We start from the raw sequence: 19,511 nt of genomic DNA on the forward strand, positions 1-19,511 counted from the left end.
TAAGCCTATAGTAGATAGGTTACTCCTGTCGCCTTTTTTGTAAACCTTGATGATTTTAGCCTCGCCCGAGGAATCTGGTAAAGATCTCCCAGAACTTTATCAGGACCAATGTGCCTTTCTTGTACAAAGTGATTCTCTGGCTTCCATCGAGTCTTTAATGGAAAATATAATCTCCGCACTACTTTTAAGGATGTTTTGCTGGTCTTGGATATCACAAATATCCATACTCTTTCTTAATATATGTGAAGTACAATTTAGAAAAATTAGTAACCCAAACGTGAGGCTGGATAAAATGATAAAATGATGTGCACCCTTCTAGGCTGCCATGGGCCATGATCTGCCAGAACGACCTGTTATCTCTTCTAGATGATCATTACAATTGTTGTTCTATTTAATTTTTCATGTTTGAACTGTATGCTTATATCGTCCTCTTGCGACAAGGTGTGATAGATTGGATCATATCCAATCCAACTTCTGACACACTCCAGTGTACCAAGGATTGTACCTTATTTTTCCTGGCTTGTTGGCTTTAGGGGCCCCCTCCCCATAAATTTACCCTTTAGAGCATCAAAAGGGAGTGATTAATTTTGGCAATAGTAAGTTCATTATGAAGTAAAGCCAGGTATGGCTCTAGGGCTGAACTAAGAAGATTATATATACTAAGAAGATTATATATTCTTGTAAGGGTAGAAGTGTTGTTTTTTTATTTTGGGCCACTTGATCGCCCTCCGGTTGTTCCCAACTAATGGTTCAATGCCTGGGGTTGCATCCAAGGGAGCATCATCTCTTAGCAGTACTTCAGATAGTTTGTGATGCTAGTTGCATAGCGGCTACAGACCACTTTAGGCGACTTGCCTAGGGTCTCCTCTTCCTGCTCAGTGACTGACGTGATACAACCAGTTCACCTAAAAATTGTGTTAATATCACCTGCTAGGATTAGATACGGTTAACCCTAAAAGATCGGAATTGAAGACTCACTACATAGCGCCAACGCCAGCCTGCCGATGGGGGGGGGGGAGGGGGGGGTGAGGTTCCTCCCCTTGCTGCAAGGTCTTGTGGCCCATGTAGGCCCCCTAGACTGGGCAAGTGCACCCCGTGCAGCGGGATGAATAGTCATGCTATATTGCCCTAACACTAGCTGCCCAATGAGGGTATTGCGACTTTTCCACTTTGCTGCAAGGTCCTGTGGTCCTTGTAAGCAGAGCAAGTGCGTCCACACAGCAGAAGGAAGACTCCCGCTATATAGCGCCAACACCAGCCAGCCGATGGGGGTATTGCTGCAATGTCTTGTGGTCCCTTTAGTCACCCTTGACAGGGTAAGTGCATTAAAGATAGTCAATACGAGTGCCAAAATGGAGAATTTCAAAGCGACCGTATCAATATGCATTGAGGCGCGCAGGCCATCAAGTTTCAGTCTTACAGCTGTAGCATGGAGCAAGTCAAATCTCCAATGGGGATTGTCCATCTGGAGTTCACACACGGGGAACAAACAAAGATCCTAATGCACTATTGATTACTGCTTCTGATTGAAGACAGATTGCAGCGCAACTGTCCCTGAAAGCCTGAAAATGCTTCTACAACGAGCAGTGTCTGGCATTTCTTAAACACCGGGGAGGAGTGCGGTACACAGCTAGGTGATCCCGTGGAGAACGCACCTTGATGAAAGTTTGACTACAGGGGTTCTCCTTTACTCCCCCCTCCCATGGAGTATATGGAGTTTAGGCTGTAGGGTACTTTTGTGACCCATATATATACAGCAGAGAGTGACCACGGTCCCTCCACCGCTGATTCCAGTTAACCATAATTTTGGTAAGAGTGGAGCCCGTTTCTTGGTAAAATCTAAGGTCCTGATGAATGCCGAGTACCGCTGTTGACATTAGGCAGAAACATGTCGACCCATTTTCAGACCAATGATTATACGGCGAGGGGATAATAATTTTCCCAATTGCGCCGTACACTTGTTTTTATAAACCATATAGTCTCCTAAATCATTAAATGGAGAATGAGGTTACTATAATGGCTTTTAATCTCACTTATCCACTTTGGGCCCCACTTAGTTAGAAGTGCATCCCTGTCGTCGGGTGTATGCCCGCCCTCTATCAAACCAAGTTTTTAGAGGGCGAGGACTGGCCGATGATGAAGCATAACACCAGGTGGTGTGTGAGGCCAGTCCGTAATTTTTAATTTTTAGTGAGATGTCCACACTCAGTCACTTGACACTACTCAGTTGTTTGTCCGGGTCATTCCAATAGGAGCGGCTCCATTTGTGTGTATTATTTCTTAAACATGGCCAACTAGCAATGTCGGAATCAATGTTGCAAAGATATTGATGCATTATAAATTAAAATTTGATTTTTCTTGAATAATTATTTGTTCATTTAGAAACGCAATGAGGGATCAGTGTGTAATTGAGTGTTTTTGGGAAGCAGGAAACAATTTGTAGATACCAGAAAATACTACTACTTGAATAGTTGTCAAATACTTCAAATCTGCAGCAATACAACAAGAGCAAACAAAAAAATCATATACAAGTAGTTAAATGTACTCTGGCGTAAACAGGATGCAAACTATATAAAAACAGCATATCTATAAACTTTTATATGTACGTACATTTAGAAATTCGTTTTTGTCACATAAACAGTCTGCAGCTTAGTATCATTGGGCTATCCTGTTACAGCCCTTGTTTTTATGCCATTCTCAAGGTAATCACAATATTGTTTTGAAAACTAACAAAACATTGACCGAGCATAGTTTTTTTAAGCAGATTAAATTATGCTTTTTGGAGATCATCTTATTGAGTGCTGTACTTGGGGTGAGTGTTAATGGTATTTGAAACCTATGAAATGGTTCTTGTGCTTAAGATTTCTTCTACCGAAAAAGGTGTGGTAATGACAATAATCGGAAACATGTACTGCTTTGTTTATTTTAAAGGATAAGAAGAAAAAATATGAACCTCCAGTTCCCACCAGAGTAGGCAAAAAGAAGAAGAAAACTAAGGGTCCGGATGCGGCTAGCAAGCTTCCCCTTGGTAAGAACTATGCTTTCATAAACAGTCTGCCAAAGGTGCTAACATTTCAAAATCTGAGTCCAGTGGATAATTTTAGTAGCCTTTTCAGAGTATTCTTTGCAAGCAGCGTCTGGCATTCATAGACCTTTCTCAATGAAAGGAACACTTTGAAGCTGTGGACACCTCAACAAATTATAGAGTGATTAGAAATGATTTTATTTCCAGTCTCCAGATCAGCTCCAACACAGGTCCATCATAATCATATGTTCCAGTTGTTTATGAGCTGGGAGGCCAAGGTTCAAGAAACTTGTGGCCTCAGCCATGTTTCTAACTGTAGAGTTTTCGTTGTGAAAGAACATAGTGACAGCTGGGAGTGGGGGGTTACCACTTGGTTTGTTAATATTTTGAGATTAGAGACCAAGACATGCTAGATGTTAGACTTTTGGGACCCCCATCAACAGGAAAGATCTAAACCCCTCCGCCTCACATTTCTTCTGTTCCCCAAGCTTGAATCCATCAAGGGCACATCATCTCTATCTAGGAATGTAGCAGGGCTAATTTTTCCTCTCAAATGTGGCTCTCAAAGTAGATGCCTTTGCAGTTCATATTAAACAATCACAAAAATCAATGATAATTGTTTTAGTTAATCTAATCTCGTAATCAAAAACTCACTATATCTATTTTTTTATGAAGGATAGTTCTGATTTTTTTAACGCTATAATGGAGAAATTTGTCAATGTCTGTTTTGCACTTTAATCACTGACACCAGGTTGGAGGGCCTACTGTAATAAAATAATACAATTTACGACCAACAAGCTTAAATATTTAGGTCTTAGTATTCTGGTAGTTATTGTCAGTTGTACTTGTTCAATTTTGGTGTATGGCTATATCCATTCTGAAACCTGCAAAAATTTGTCAAGAAAAAAGTCTTGGCATGCTAAAGTACTCAATGTCGGGTTACTATTTTACATAAAATAATATTTGAATTTAAAAACGGATTGCTATGTTGCTAAGTTCATGCTTGAGTGCTCTTTATTTCAGTATCATGCAGTGTGTATAAATAGGGTAAACGATGCCCTCTCCCAGGGTTATCTGTATTTGGGTTAATCAATCAAATACTTTATTGCGGCTAAAAGCATAAAACAATCGTAGAACATTAAAAAATACATACCATTTGGAATCAACGTCAAAAACATGACAGTGCCTGTAATCAACGTAAAACCAGCAGTGTAATTATAGTTAAGGTTTAAAATCCAGAAGGGCACAACGTAGTCAAATAACTGTCTGCACAAGTGTGCTCGAGTATCTCGTACATTATGCACAACCAGTTCCTGAAATGGTGTCAGCAAAGATGGTAATTGTCGGTGATCATAACATTGGGTGTACATATCCTTTTCAAGAACTGCATATAATTATACAAAATATTGAGAAAAACAGCTGGCACCTTTAAAACATCATTTTAAATAATGTCCATAAGGATGGTAATTGCTCGAGGTCATTGCATTGATTGGCGTATCCTTAGCGAGCACTAAATCTCTGGTATCATGGTGCGTCTTCCTCAGAGTACAAGAGTCATAAACCATTTTCAAAAGGCTTAGTATCATTAGAACGGAGGGAAAAGGGAGTTCAAGGTATTAAGATGCTTGGGAAAAAAGTACTGTTGATGTTTATACAAACAATATAAGCAGCCCATTCATAACTATAAAGGGAGAGGTGTAAAGTGCAAGTATCGGTATAGTGTCTATGGGTTCATTTCATTTCTGTGCAGGAAAAACCATATGATGGACAAAACCTTAAAAATCCCCTGTATATAAAAATAACTTCTTACATTTTGTTCATGTTGTTTGCCCTAATAAACTCCAAAGCTATACCAAAGGGGATGATGGACGGAGCGTTTGAGCAAATCAAACACTCACCCCCAGTCAACTGATCTTGGTTTAATCCATCGTCATTCTTTAGCTCACTCCACCACCCCAGTTCAGACATGGCCATATGCAAATCAGTCTGACCCTGTGCTGCATGGGAACAGTCCAGCCCGGACTGCCAAGCCATGTCTTCCCTAATAAACTCCAAGGCAGGAGCTTGGCAGCCACACACACAATCTTCTCCACAGTTTCAACACGCAGCAATCTAATTGCAGCGTGGCACTCTGGTTCCAAGTTGCCTACAAATTGGGACACACCACTGTTTCCTTGGGCGAACATAGTCCAGGCAGAATTAAAAATAATGTGAGTGTTTCATCTGTTCGTAGGCAGGTGGGGCATAAAATACTCTAGTCATGGGAAACCTTTCACTTGTTACCAAAAGACTTAACAGGAAGGGTTCCAAGCCTGAGCTTAATATAAAGTTTCCTCACTAGGGGGATCAGGATATAATCAAATAAAGTCTTCAAACTTACACTGATTCTTAAAATCCATGAACTCAACAGAGAGGGTTTCAAGATTTTTGCCTCTAACTTCTGAGGCGTATTCATGGGTCCATAACAGTTCCTTTACACAGACCTTGGCTAGGGATTTCATGTGGGGCTCATTACCCCAGTAATCTTCTAAGCCCACTTGTGTCAGTGATGCCCTAAGGTTGCTTAGCCATTTAATTTTGTCACCCGTATCCAGCTCAACGATCTCCTTAAAAGCTCTATAATGGTCTTCCAGAGCCGGCGTTGACCTCAAACTCTGCCAGCATGTTATAGGTCTAAGTTTAGCCTTGCTCCCAATACAGTTTACACTAGTATCCCACAGTAAAGGGAGTGTTAAAGTACTCTTAGGTAGGTTCAATAATGTTTTAAGAAGATTATTCTCGACTGAGGACAAAGATGATAGTCCTATGTGTCCCTAGATTTCGGCTCCGTATAGGACACTTCCTACCGCCTTTGCGTAGTAGATGTTAAGTGTAGGAGATCTGGCGCGTTATGGAGGAATTGTACTTACTTAGGATCCCTGAGAAAAAGTGACACAAACTACGGCCACCTTTCCTAATTTCAGGAACCCAGGACATTGTTGAAGTGAGCCTGATGCCCAAGTAATCAAAATCAGACACCCTATTCAGGGTGCTTGCGCTCAAAATAATGGACCCTTTAAAGGCCCTATGAGGGTTAATGGCCATAAACTTGGTTTTGCTCAAATTTATTTCCAATCCCTGATTTTTACAAAAGTTGGCAAACCGGTCTAAGAGAAGCTGAATGCTGCTGGAGTTTTCTACACCAACAGGGTGTCTACTGCAAATAAAAGAATAGGAGTCCTGCGCCCTGCAATCCTTGGGGCGTCATTTCTACACAGCTCCATTGCATCCACCACATCTTTCAAATATAGAGAAAAGTGTGCGAGTAAGCACACATCCCTGGCGGACCCCTCTCTTAACCTTAATTCGCTCAGTGAGCTCGCCTTGCTCGCCTCACCTTACTTGGGCATCAGTGTCTGTGTGTAGCTGAATTAGTGTGTCAAGCAGTGGTATGGGCATCTCCTTATTTTTAAGCTTCTCCCACTGCTTGTCTCAAGGGACTAATAGGTGGGTTTTAATTCCACAAAAATGACATACAAGTGGGCTTTCTTTATATTCACTGTTTTCCAGTAGATAGACATAAATCTAAATCTTGTTTCCTAAACCCTACCTGCAAGGGTGATAGTGCATTAGCAGCTTCAGTCCATGTTTCAAGTGAACTCCATAACTGCCTATAGTATATTTTTTAGGAAACTTCTATTAGTCTTATGGGCCTATAGTTTAAAGGTACATTTTATGAGCCCTTTTAGTGGATGAGTACAATCCCTGCAGATTTCCAAGATGTGGGAATCTTTGCACCCTCTATTACTGCATTTGCAGGCATATTAAAAAAATACTGCCCACTTTTGGATTCAGCGTTTAAACTGTCCCCACGGATCCCATTCGGGTCAGCAGCATTACCCAGGAGAATACTCTTTAAAAATAAAAAAGAGATTATTTATTTATTCTGACTAATCAAGAAAACAGAAGCAAGGGAACCTAATACATTGCTTATCTGGCATATAAGAGCATAATTAGTGAAAAGCAAAACCGATAACCTTGATTTAAAAAAATAATAATAATAATTAGCTAAGCCGAATAAATTTTTTCCATGGTTGAAAATAGAGCAGAAAAGGAAAAAAACAATATAATACATAGCAGTTGAAAGGTGGAGGAGAGCACCGGGGAGGGTAACTTAAGAAAATATGGCTAGGCGGGCAAGTCCTGTGGAGCAGCCAACTCGGCCAACCAGCCCGGGACAGGGTCCCATATCCGCCCCAGCTTTCTCCTCAGAGGATGGTTCTCTATTATAATCCTCTCCAATCTAATTATGTTCAGGAATTCCCGCCGCCTGTTCCATGGATCAGGAGACTAACTAGAAAGCCAGAATCGTGCCACAACCAATCTTACTAGCGAAATAGAAAAAATTATTAGCCCGATAGGTAGGGGGAAATAATTGTGGAATGTCCAAACATAATCAGCTTTGGTTCGGCCATGACCTCTAGGTTTGAGATAACAACACGAGCTTACCGAAGACAAATTCCCAGTACAAACGCAGCGCAGAACAAGATGCAAAAATATAAGCCACAGTGGCTCCTCTCAATCCACAGCAGAACATCCGTTTTCCGGTCGTAACTTCATAACAAAAAGACAATGCAGGGTATAATACCAATCATTGATACATTTCAAATGATGTACCTTAATGCTTGATACATTCAAGGCTGAGTGAAACAGCAAATTGATGCGCCAGAGGTCCGCAGCCTTTACTATAGTATTGAGCAAAGCGCTCCACTTATTTGCCCTCAGCTGGAAAGGATCTGCCACGTTGCCATGGGATGACAGATAAATTGCCTTATAGACCAAGCCCATGTTTCTCTTTAAAGGAGCTGTTCTTATCGGGTCCAGACAGGGGTCTCACTGCAGATCCAGAGGCAATCTGTGAGGTCTTTCGTCCGTTCTATCAGAACCTCTATAGTGGGGACTTTTCTGCTTCCGCCGAGGAGATTTTTCGATTTATTGGCCAACATTTTGACCATAAGATGACTCCTATGCTGCGGTTCCGAATTAGGGACACCTATCACTCTTCTGTAGGTCAGAAATGCCATTGGTTCCCTTGCAAGCAGGAAGGCTTCCGGTCCCAACCAGATAACGTTCTATTTTATTTTTTATTTTTGCAGACTTAGGCTTCGGTGTTAAGGGATCTGTTTAACTCTTTTGAGCCTTTTGATCCGGACCCCGAGTCATGAAGGGAGACAAATGTTATCTTTCCAAAAAAAGAGGGAAAGACCACACACTTTGCATATCATACCACCCAATCTCCTTAATTAATGGCGATGCTAAGATCTGTATGTACATCCTTGCTAATCGGCTGTTGGTGATCATTTCAAAGTTGGTGGATCCAAACCAGCATGGTTTCATCTCAGGCTGGGACACAACATTGCATGTTAATACGGCAATCTCTGCTCTGGAGGTGGCCTCTTCCGGTGGTGGTGCAGTCGGCATGATATGTCTGGATGCAGAGAAGGCCTTTGACAGTCTCCTGGCCATTCCCTTTAGGAGGTCCTGGAGTCCGCTGGCTTAAGCACAATCTTGGTCTCCAAAGTTAGGCACCGGTACTCTGGCCTTAAGTCAAGGATCTGTAGTGCTGGTCTATTATCAGAATCCATCTCTGTTCTCTGCGGTACCTGACGGGTGTGCCCTCTCTCCCCTCTGTTATTTGTGCTATATATAAAACCCTTTATTCAATCTCTTAAACTATCAGAAGTGATACAGCCTCTGAAACTGTACTGGCCAACATTTTGACCATAAGATGACTCCTATGCTGCGGTTCCGAATTAGGGACACCTATCACTCTTCTGTAGGTCAGAAATGCCATTGGTTCCCTTGCAAGCAGGAAGGCTTCCGGTCCCAACCAGATAACGTTCTATTTTATTTTTTATTTTTGCAGACTTAGGCTTCGGTGTTAAGGGATCTGTTTAACTCTTTTGAGCCTTTTGATCCGGACCCCGAGTCATGAAGGGAGACAAATGTTATCTTTCCAAAAAAAGAGGGAAAGACCACACACTTTGCATATCATACCACCCAATCTCCTTAATTAATGGCGATGCTAAGATCTGTATGTACATCCTTGCTAATCGGCTGTTGGTGATCATTTCAAAGTTGGTGGATCCAAACCAGCATGGTTTCATCTCAGGCTGGGACACAACATTGCATGTTAATACGGCAATCTCTGCTCTGGAGGTGGCCTCTTCCGGTGGTGGTGCAGTCGGCATGATATGTCTGGATGCAGAGAAGGCCTTTGACAGTCTCCTGGCCATTCCCTTTAGGAGGTCCTGGAGTCCGCTGGCTTAAGCACAATCTTTGTCTCCAAAGTTAGGCACCGGTACTCTGGCCTTAAGTCAAGGATCTGTAGTGCTGGTCTATTATCAGAATCCATCTCTGTTCTCTGCGGTACCTGACGGGTGTGCCCTCTCTCCCCTCTGTTATTTGTGCTATATATAAAACCCTTTATTCAATCTCTTAAACTATCAGAAGTGATACAGCCTCTGAAACTGTACTGGCCAACATTTTGACCATAAGATGACTCCTATGCTGCGGTTCCGAATTAGGGACACCTATCACTCTTCTGTAGGTCAGAAATGCCATTGGTTCCCTTGCAAGCAGGAAGGCTTCCGGTCCCAACCAGATAACGTTCTATTTTATTTTTTATTTTTGCAGACTTAGGCTTCGGTGTTAAGGGATCTGTTTAACTCTTTTGAGCCTTTTGATCCGGACCCCGAGTCATGAAGGGAGACAAATGTTATCTTTCCAAAAAAAGAGGGAAAGACCACACACTTTGCATATCATACCACCCAATCTCCTTAATTAATGGCGATGCTAAGATCTGTATGTACATCCTTGCTAATCGGCTGTTGGTGATCATTTCAAAGTTGGTGGATCCAAACCAGCATGGTTTCATCTCAGGCTGGGACACAACATTGCATGTTAATACGGCAATCTCTGCTCTGGAGGTGGCCTCTTCCGGTGGTGGTGCAGTCGGCATGATATGTCTGGATGCAGAGAAGGCCTTTGACAGTCTCCTGGCCCTTCCCTTTAGGAGGTCCTGGAGTCCGCTGGCTTAAGCACAATCTTTGTCTCCAAAGTTAGGCACCGGTACTCTGGCCTTAAGTCAAGGATCTGTAGTGCTGGTCTATTATCAGAATCCATCTCTGTTCTCTGCGGTACCTGACGGGTGTGCCCTCTCTCCCCTCTGTTATTTGTGCTATATATAAAACCCTTTATTCAATCTCTTAAACTATCAGAAGTGATACAGCCTCTGAAACTGTACTGTTATGAAATGTAAATCTTACCAGGATGTGAGGTGGGTACAGTCATTAGTTTATCTTGAGGTTACTCTAACTATTAACATCTAGGAGATCCTGGAGATTTAATTATGGGAATCTGTTTCAACATTCCACCATATCTGATGTTACCAGTATAATTCTGTTTACTTTTATCTTGTGAAATGTGCTTTTTTTATGGCGTCATACCCATTGTGCAGACTTTTGAAATGGGTGAAAGTTTAAACTACATGGATAAATTCACACCTCAAAGTTCCGCAAAGGCTGTTTTCAGACAGGAAAGAGATTCTTTCAAGTACAGTCTGCACAGAAACAAAGACAGAAAGCTGAGGACCTTTTTGTGGGGTTGTCGTAACTGTTTATTTCTCATTTTCTCCAGTGACACCTCACACCCAGTGCAGGCTAAAACTGCTGAAATTGGAACGAATCAAAGATTACCTCCTAATGGAGGAGGAATTTATCAGAAATCAAGAACAAATGAAACCCCTGGAGGAAAAACAAGAGGTAGGTCAAATGCACACACCTATGGGTCTCAAAGGTGCTACTTTGACTGAAAAGGGGATTTGGAAAGGTCTTTTTTTTTGCCTGCAACCTGTGTGCTTACTAGATTTTTGTTCTGAGTCACTCTTCGTGGTTTAAGTGTTTGCTTATGGAATCCTGGTTCTGCTAATAACCTTGTTCTAGAAATCAGTTTGTTTAGAACTAGAGAACCGTGTTAGATATGGATCCTGATACAGGGCATATATGTGCATGGTCCAGTTAAAGCTGCCAGGAATGTAATCCATGTTAGAGACAGCCTTATGAACTAGTTAGTTTGTGACTAGCACACACTTCAGTAGAAAAGGGTCATCCAGTTCTATTGTTAGGGTGTACTGCAAATGATAATGCCCTGCTAATATTGCATCATATGTTATAATGTAGTATTTACAGCACATTTATGGGATGAAAAGTGTGATACCTGTTGCGAGCAAATACAATTTTCTAATATTTTATTATATTGTGATCGTTGAATATTGAAGAAATGTCCTCTGTCAAACCAAACAAAATATTGTTGACAACTGGTTGACACCAAATGCATCAAAAATAGGTGTTTTTTTTCCTTCTAGGAAGAGCGATCAAAGGTGGATGATCTTAGGGGCACACCGATGTCCGTTGGTACATTAGAGGAGATTATTGACGATAACCATGCAATTGTTTCCACATCTGTAGGATCGGAGCATTATGTCAGTATTTTGTCATTTGTGGACAAAGACTTGCTGGAACCAGGATGCTCTGTTCTACTCAATCATAAAGTATGTACAACAAGCAATTTCTGTATGTATGTTCCTCTCTGCATGCTGTGTTGCTTACCTTCAGAGCATTTCTTTAGGAATTTGTTTTAGCCATGAAATATCTGAATGGCATTTTGTGTATGACTTTGTTAGGTATTCAAATGAGACCAAAGAGCTTGAGAAAGTCTTTCTATTTGTTAAAGCGAAGTATCAGTCCAACACTCCTTTCCCTTGCACTGAATGCTTCCCTTCACTTAGCCGTAACAATTTACTGTATAAATGATATATACTAAAAGTCCAGATAGCAACAGTAATCTGGAGGAGCCGCAGTATCCTAGTCGCCAGCAGAGTTCCCAAGCAGAGTCCAATAAAACTTAAAATCTTACAAGAAGTATTCATTCCTGTGCAACCTGTGCCCTCCTCTAGGTGTTTAATCTTTTTAAATCTGTGGACTTTATGTACCTCAATACTTACGTTTGGTATTATTCATCACATTGGTTAGGTTCATGCTGTCATAGGAGTCTTGATGGATGACACTGATCCTCTCGTTACTGTGATGAAGGTGGAGAAAGCACCGCAGGAAACCTATGCTGATATTGGAGGGCTGGACAATCAGATTCAAGAAATTAAGGTACTTCATAAAAACTGTAAACGTGTCACTCTACTCTTTGGTATTCTGTTATACTTTCTTCCAGTGTGCCCTATAATCAGGGCCGCTGGAATTATGCACCAGGAGAAAGCCAAATTATACAGCAGGGCTGACTAAATTATGGAGCTACAAAAGGCATATAATGCGGCACATTTTCTGATAGTATTAATTCATTATTTGCCATTTGTACACTTGTTAGCATTGTCTGGGCAAAGGCTGCACTTCCTAAGTACCAATGTATCACCCGTACATAGCACTAAGCAACAGAAAGATGACCAGTCAACCTTTGCAAAGGGCCTTTTACTGCAAGGCAAGACATGACACTGCATTTTAAATACCTTTTGAAATGCTTGAGCTGGCAAAAAACATTTTTGTTCAAATCCATTGATTATACAGCAGATGATGGATTATGTGGCAAATGTGCCAGGTCCCTAATTATGTGAAAAACGCGGCAGCCGCACAATCACATAATTCCAGTAGCCCTGCCTATAATAGTATGCAAGGCTGGGTGCTCCAGAGGTGTAGTGTCCATAGACTGGTGTTTTTGTCCTTTTTACAAAGCTTCAGGCTTTCTAGAGGAGCACCTCGTTTTTATAAAGGTTTGTCAGCAGGAGCTGGAAATAGTCTGCCCTAAATTAATGTATGTATTGTAAAGACCTGTAGAGAAGGTTTGTATACTTCTTTATTAGTCTTAATTATTAGTATTAAATGTGCTTTTTATGTCGAACGGGCCTCTTCAGATGACAGCTACTAACTGTGCTTCTTGCTCTGCTGAACCCAAAATAGCCACGTAGCCAGTGTCTTGATAATTTTTTCTGTATATACAGATGTTTTCAAAGCACATTTTAAGCTGTCATATGGATATGCATTCAACACATAAAATTTATTTATGTGTTTAGATTTTTGTTTAATTATGGCCTCATGTTCCTAGCATTTGGAGGGAGATGGAATAACATATCTTGTGGTACCAATTTAAATTGATTATCCACTGTGAATACTTAACTGGTAGGCTATAACGTTGTAGATGGCTCAGTTAATATTTTAATGGGTTGTTTCAAACTATTACTTTTTTATCATTTGGTCTATGTTTATCATTACAGGAATCTGTAGAACTTCCTCTCACACATCCAGAGTACTATGAGGAGATGGGCATAAAACCCCCCAAAGGAGTAATTCTGTATGGTGCTCCAGGCACAGGTAAGATACACAATCCTCTTCAGGTGACGAAAAACCTTTCTGGGATGACTTTGATTACTATGGTGCATTAACAAACAGCTTAATTTCACAAATAAGCTCTTACCCCCTTCTACCTTTTGCCAAGAGTTTTTAAAGATCTTCTTATAGATTGGTGTTATTTGGAGAGGATGGATTTTGAGTTCTGACATCAGACTTCTATTAGGACTCCAGAAGTCAAAGGGTGTGGTTTTAGCTTAAATATTTAATTGTTTTTGAAGAGCGAGCAAATTGTTTTGCTTAACCTTTCATTGTTGTAGCTTGTGGAGGTGTGAATGTGCGTGCTTGATACAAGTGTAAGTGCCAGGACACCCAAGGGCATGAAAGAGTTTAGTTTCAGTTGGCATGTTAAAGAGGTGAACAGCTGTGTGAAGGGGCATTCCATTAGCATGGCTTTAGTGCAGACTTCTCCAAGGAGTAGCTTGTGAGCTACTGGTAGCTCTCTGGCACCTGTAAGCAGCTCTCCTGTGTGCACCCATTGTTCATAAAGACACTATTAAGGTATCTATACTTGAATAATGTAGTGGCAATAAAATAGAATCCTTGGCTTTAGAACTGACTTCCAATCCCATTATTGCTGGAAAGGCGCACTCATATACCGGCCTCCAGGATTTCTCGCTGCATCTCATGGAACTAATTGCCCCCCATATTATCTCCACTAAACACTTTACTATTAGGGAACTTTAAAGTACATAGCGAGATCATCTCTATACTATTAGGGAACTTTAAAGTACATAGCGAGATCATCTCTAATGTGGATACCTCAATGCTTTTGGTGGACCTAGCTGCCTATGGACTAGAAAAGATCACTATAGGCCCAACACATCTTGCGGGGCACACTTTAGATCTTATCTTGACCAACTCTTCTAACATGTGCTTCGAAGCTCCTTGCCCGCTCACATGGTCTGATCAGTCCCTACTTGGCTTTCAAATAAAGGGATCAAGGGCCACTCCAGCTTCCGCCAAAGCTTCCTGTAGTCTTCGAAGAAAATGGCATTAAACCACGCCAGATCGCTTCGCGGACACATTTCCGGCCAATGTCAATCTGGCATTAGGAAACAGCGAGGATTGTTTGTCCAGCTATAACACCATAGTAGAAAAAACTTTAGAACAGTTGGCCCCATTAAAATTATACCCCAATTTGGCCAAAAGCCCTGCAAAAAGCTGGAAAGACGCTGGTGTCTCTCCCATGACGCAAGCGATAGAGGAAGGTAAAAGATCTCTCTAGCCCATTATCATAAGAACGTCAAGAATGCGCGTAGAGCCCATATTGAGTCACAACTTAACCAGGCAGGGAAATCCTCTAAAGAACTATATCACATCCTTAACTCCTTTATGAATCCCAAGACCTGTCACAATGAAGTGACTCCATCACAAGAACTCTGTGAGAAGATTGCCAGTCACTTCGTACAGAAAATTGAGATTATCTACGATAAAATCACTAAAGATAGGAACCCTCTGAATGACACTTTAATCCTCTGTCCCTTATTCTTACCCAATGCGCATTCACTGGAAAGCTTCCCCCTTTCACAACACATACTGTGGAGACTCTGCTGAAATCTGTCAAATCAGGCTCTCCTCAGGATATTCTACCTACTAAAGTATCTTCATTTTCATTACTTTATAAAAAGTTATCACCTGCTATCTGCTCAATTCTCAATCTTTCCAGAAGCAAGGGCCATTTACCACCCGAATGGAAGGCCTCCCAAATAATTCCCATCCGGATTAAACCAAATGCCCTGCGGGAAGATCTGTCCAACTACCGCCCAATTTCTCAGTTACCTCTTCTGTGCAAACTCTTGGAAAAACACATCAATAAACATCTTTCAGAGTATATTGAAGCAGCAGGATGCCTATACTCCCCTCAGTCTGGGTTTCGACCTAAGTTTAGTACGGAGTCAGCATTGATTGTCGTTACTGACAACTTAAGACACTCCCTGGACAACAGACAAGCAACACTATTCGTGCTGCTGGATTTCTCAGCGGCGTTTGATATGATATCCCATTCCATCCTACTTAACAGACTGAGAGATATTGGAATCGACGACCTAGCCTTTCAGTGCTTATCATGTTTTCTAACTCACTGTACCCAAACTATCAACCTCTGGTCCTTCCGATCTCAAACTTTGGAGTTGACCAAAGAAGTTCCACAGAGATCTTGTCTTAGTCCCACACTGTTAAATATTTATGTGGCTCCTTTAGCGGACTTACTTGGGGAACTGGGCTTTACTCCAATCTCTGATGACACCCAGCTTTTAATGTCTTTTGATAAAAACTCTCCTGATACCCAGTCAACCTTCTCAGAAGGCATGACAGCCTTTGCTGCTTGGATGAGGAACAACTTCCAGCAGTTAAATGAGGGGGAAACGGAGATTATGCTATTCAGAGAAGCCCCTCTGCTCTGGTCCCCAGAATGGTGGCCTACCCAAATTGGTGTCGCCCCGGTCCCCATAGCCGTGGTAAAAAAGGCGTACATCTGGACCAAAAACATACGATGAAGGAGCAAGTCACTACCACCGTAGGCTCATGCTTCCATATGCTAAGCCTTTTCCGGAGGGTTTGCCCTTTTCTCCCTCTAGTTGTACGTAAATCACTCCTCCAAGCATTAGTAATAAGCCACCTACACTACTGTAATGCCCTCCTGATTTCAGATAACAAGTCTTCCCTTAATAGACTTCAGGTGGTTCAAAACACCGCGGCCTGTCTTGTTTCCAACTCTCCTGCCAGGACCACCTCTCTTCTGCTACTACAAGGACTACACTGGCTATCAATCCACAAGCGGATCAGAATTGAGATCTGTTGCATTGTGCACAAGGCACTAAACTGCAACAGCCCTAGCTACTTAGCAGATAGACTTACCCATTATCAGCCTTCTAGAACACTCCGTTCAGGCTCTAAGTCGCTACTTCTTGTGCTTCGTGTTAAGAAATCCCGCATAGGTGGGAAAACATTCTATTACCTAGCCATTTCCTAATGGAACCAACTTCTCAGCCACCTCCGGAAATGCTTAGACTATCTACTATTCCGAAAGCTCCTTAAAACTAAGCTTTTTTTTAAACCTTTCCTCTCCCCAACTGGTACACCTCCGTAGCACGGAAATACCCCTTTAGGGGTGATTCGGGCGCTTTACAAATAAATAAATAAATGCATGAGACAAGATCAGTTTTGTCTACTTCAAGGAGACTGAAGTCTAGTCTCAGTGGCTGGGGTAATTCTTTTGGAAGGTGAGGACGTGTGGAAAGAGTTTTGGGGTAAAGTTCATGATTGAACTGTTTACGTTCAGAAGAATTTAAAGCAATGCTAACCTTTTAATCATAGTACATCATACTGTCTGAATGAGGTGTCAGCTGAGACTGAGTTCAAGCAGAGTTATTGTGGTAAGTGATTTGGAAGTTAAGTAGGATTGTTCTTGAAAATGTGATACCTTCTCTGAGAAACAGAATATATTTTAAGTACAATGCTTTGTCACTAGGGGTTAAATGTGTCTTAAGGATACAGATATGAGACTGTAAGTGCATTGGTTTACGAAGTCAGAAGCACAGTATAAAAATAGCTTCTAGTTTACATTGTGGTGAAGAAAGTGAGTGTGAACTTTAGGGTTTATTTTGAGTTTCTTTAAAGCTGATTACGTAGCACCTGTTCGTAACGTTCTGCAGACTTAAGTGTGATTTTTTTTTTTCCTGACATATCTTTCTAAATGCCAAAAACAGGTAAAACGTTATTGGCCAAAGCTGTGGCAAATCAGACATCAGCTACCTTCCTCCGCGTGGTTGGGTCAGAGCTCATACAGAAGTACCTGGGTGATGGACCAAAGTTGGTGCGCGAGTTATTCCGTGTGGCAGAGGAGCACGCACCATCGATAGTCTTTATTGATGAGATTGATGCCATTGGTACCAAGAGGTAAAGTGCTGCATTCTACACTACCAGTCTAGCTACTTTCCAGGATGTTTTGTGTATTCCTATTTTCCAGCATATTCCTTTGTTAACCCCTTCGCTGCAGGCTGGGTTTGGTAGGTTTCCCTAGATGGCCGGCGAGCCTGGGATCAGTAATGCAGGTGACTCCCTCGAAAAACCAGGTAGTTTTGTGATCGATAATTTTGAGGTCTCCACACTACATTTTGGGCCATTTGCTGTTGCACTAGACTCACCCACACAAGTGAGGTACCATTTTTATCGGCAGACCTGGGGGAATGCTAGGTGGTAGAAAATTTGTGGCGGCCCGTTGATCCCACAACATTCCCACCCAGAAAAGAGCGGAAAATGTGATTTCTTTCTTCTTTTTTTTTTTAGGTAAATTTGAGGCTTGCAGAGAGTTCTGGGTAGGAAAATGTTGGGGAATCCACACAAGCCACACCTTCCTAGACTCCCCCAGATGTCTAGTTTTCAGAAATTTCTGGGTTTGGTAGTTTTCCCTAGATGGCCGCTGTGCTTGGGACCAAACAAGCTGGTGACTCCCTCGCAAAACCAGGTAGTTTTGCAATTGATAATTATGAAGTCTCCACAGTACGTTTATGGCCCATTTCTTGTTGCGGGCACTAGGCCTACCCACACAAGTAAGGTACCATTTTTTTTATTGGGAGACCTGGAGGAACGCTGGTTGGTAGGAGATTTGTAGCAGCCCGGTGATCCCACAACTTTCCCACACAGTAAAGTGAGGGAAACATTATATATTTTTTTTAAGCTAAATTTGAGGTTTGCAGGGGATTCTGGATCAGAAAATGTTGGGAGATCCACGCAAGCTGCACCTCCCTGGACTTCCCTGGTTATCTAGTTTTCAGATATGTCTGGGTTTATTAGGTTTCCCTGGATGGCCGCTGAGCGCGGGACCAAAAACACGGATGACCGCTTTGCAAAACCAGGTCGTTTTATGCTAGATAGCGGTGCATCTGTGTTTTTGGTCCTGGGCTTGGCAGTCATATTGAGAAACCTACCAAACCCAGACTTTTCTGAAAACTAGACACCCGGAGGAGACAAGGGAGGTTTGACTTGCGTGGATCCCCTTGCATTTTCGTACCCAGAATCCCCTGCAAACCTCAAATTTACATCTTCTGTGAGAAGGTTGTGGGATCACAGCAACGGCACAAATTTCCTACCACTCAGCCTTCTCCATGGTCTCCCGATAAAAATGATACCTTGCTTGTGTGGGTGGGCCAATTGCCTGCGACAGGGAAGGGCCAAAAACCTGTAGAGATTGAGGGGGAACCAAAGTGGGTCCAAAAGGGTAGTTTCTTTATACGTTTTTAGGCTGATTCTGCTTTGGGCACCCACAGAAGTGAGGTATCATTTTGATCGATAGGCCAAGGCGAACACTAGATGTTAGGGAATTTGTACTGGTACGGTGATCCTACAACTTTCCCACACACGAATGTCAGGAAAATATGACTTTTCTGCTAAATGTGAGGTTTGCACGGGATTCTGGGTAAAAAAACACTGGGGGAATCCACACAAGTCACACCGCCAGTCCACGCACATACAGGCATGGCCGATGTGCTGGACAAGCGGCGGGGTGGGCAGGGCTGGCGGGCGTAGATGTCACGGGTGGGAAAAATTAATAAATTTTAAAAACGTACCTGTAGCTGGCTGCGTCCCGCTCTTCTCCTCTTGTCGACACAGGCTTCCAGAATGCCCTACGGCCAATCCTGAAGCTGCTCTCACGCATAAGAGCAGCTGCAGGATTGGCCTGAGCACCCTCAATTGCCTCTCTAGGACAGACTGTGAGTCTGTGCCGGTTCTCGCCAACCCAGTTGCGTTGCTGGTTTGGAGAGAGCTTTCACTGAGCATGACGGTTTAGCCGGCCTGATACGGCCGACCAAACCGACATGCACAGTGAAGGGAGTGCGTCTACCACTCCACTCAGTCACTCTCCCCCCAGCCTGCCCCAAAACTTGCATATCTTTCCAAAGAGGCAAAAGTAAAAAAAAATTACATTTCCTTGTATATTCGTACTTAGGTTTTCTATGGTATTTGATATTTATTTTTTTAAGTGAAAAAGTTTTAACTAGTATATTTTCCTTTTTCTTTAACTGACAAAGGCG

At 42.2% G+C, this 19,511-nt stretch overlaps 1 protein-coding gene across 2 annotated transcripts in view; it reads left to right on the forward strand.

Annotated features, from left to right (window-relative positions):
• Positions 1 to 19,511, forward strand: part of PSMC1 (proteasome 26S subunit, ATPase 1) — a 66,514-nt gene that overhangs the window by 37,437 nt on the left and 9,566 nt on the right. The window contains exons 3-8 of one of the 2 annotated variants that reach the window (XM_085626523.1): positions 2,932 to 3,028; positions 10,703 to 10,827; positions 11,430 to 11,615; positions 12,097 to 12,225; positions 13,344 to 13,440; positions 17,187 to 17,376. In XM_085626523.1, coding sequence (XP_085482649.1) covers positions 2,932 to 3,028; positions 10,703 to 10,827; positions 11,430 to 11,615; positions 12,097 to 12,225; positions 13,344 to 13,440; positions 17,187 to 17,376 — 824 coding nt within the window. Of the gene's footprint in view, positions 1 to 2,861; positions 3,029 to 10,702; positions 10,828 to 11,429; positions 11,616 to 12,096; positions 12,226 to 13,343; positions 13,441 to 17,186; positions 17,377 to 19,511 lie in introns of both variants that reach the window. The other variant, XM_085626524.1, reaches the window with a different exon arrangement.

Source organism: Triturus cristatus, chromosome 9 (assembly GCF_964204655.1).
Source record: "Triturus cristatus chromosome 9, aTriCri1.1, whole genome shotgun sequence".
In the NCBI taxonomy this organism is placed as follows: domain Eukaryota; kingdom Metazoa; phylum Chordata; class Amphibia; order Caudata; family Salamandridae; genus Triturus; species Triturus cristatus.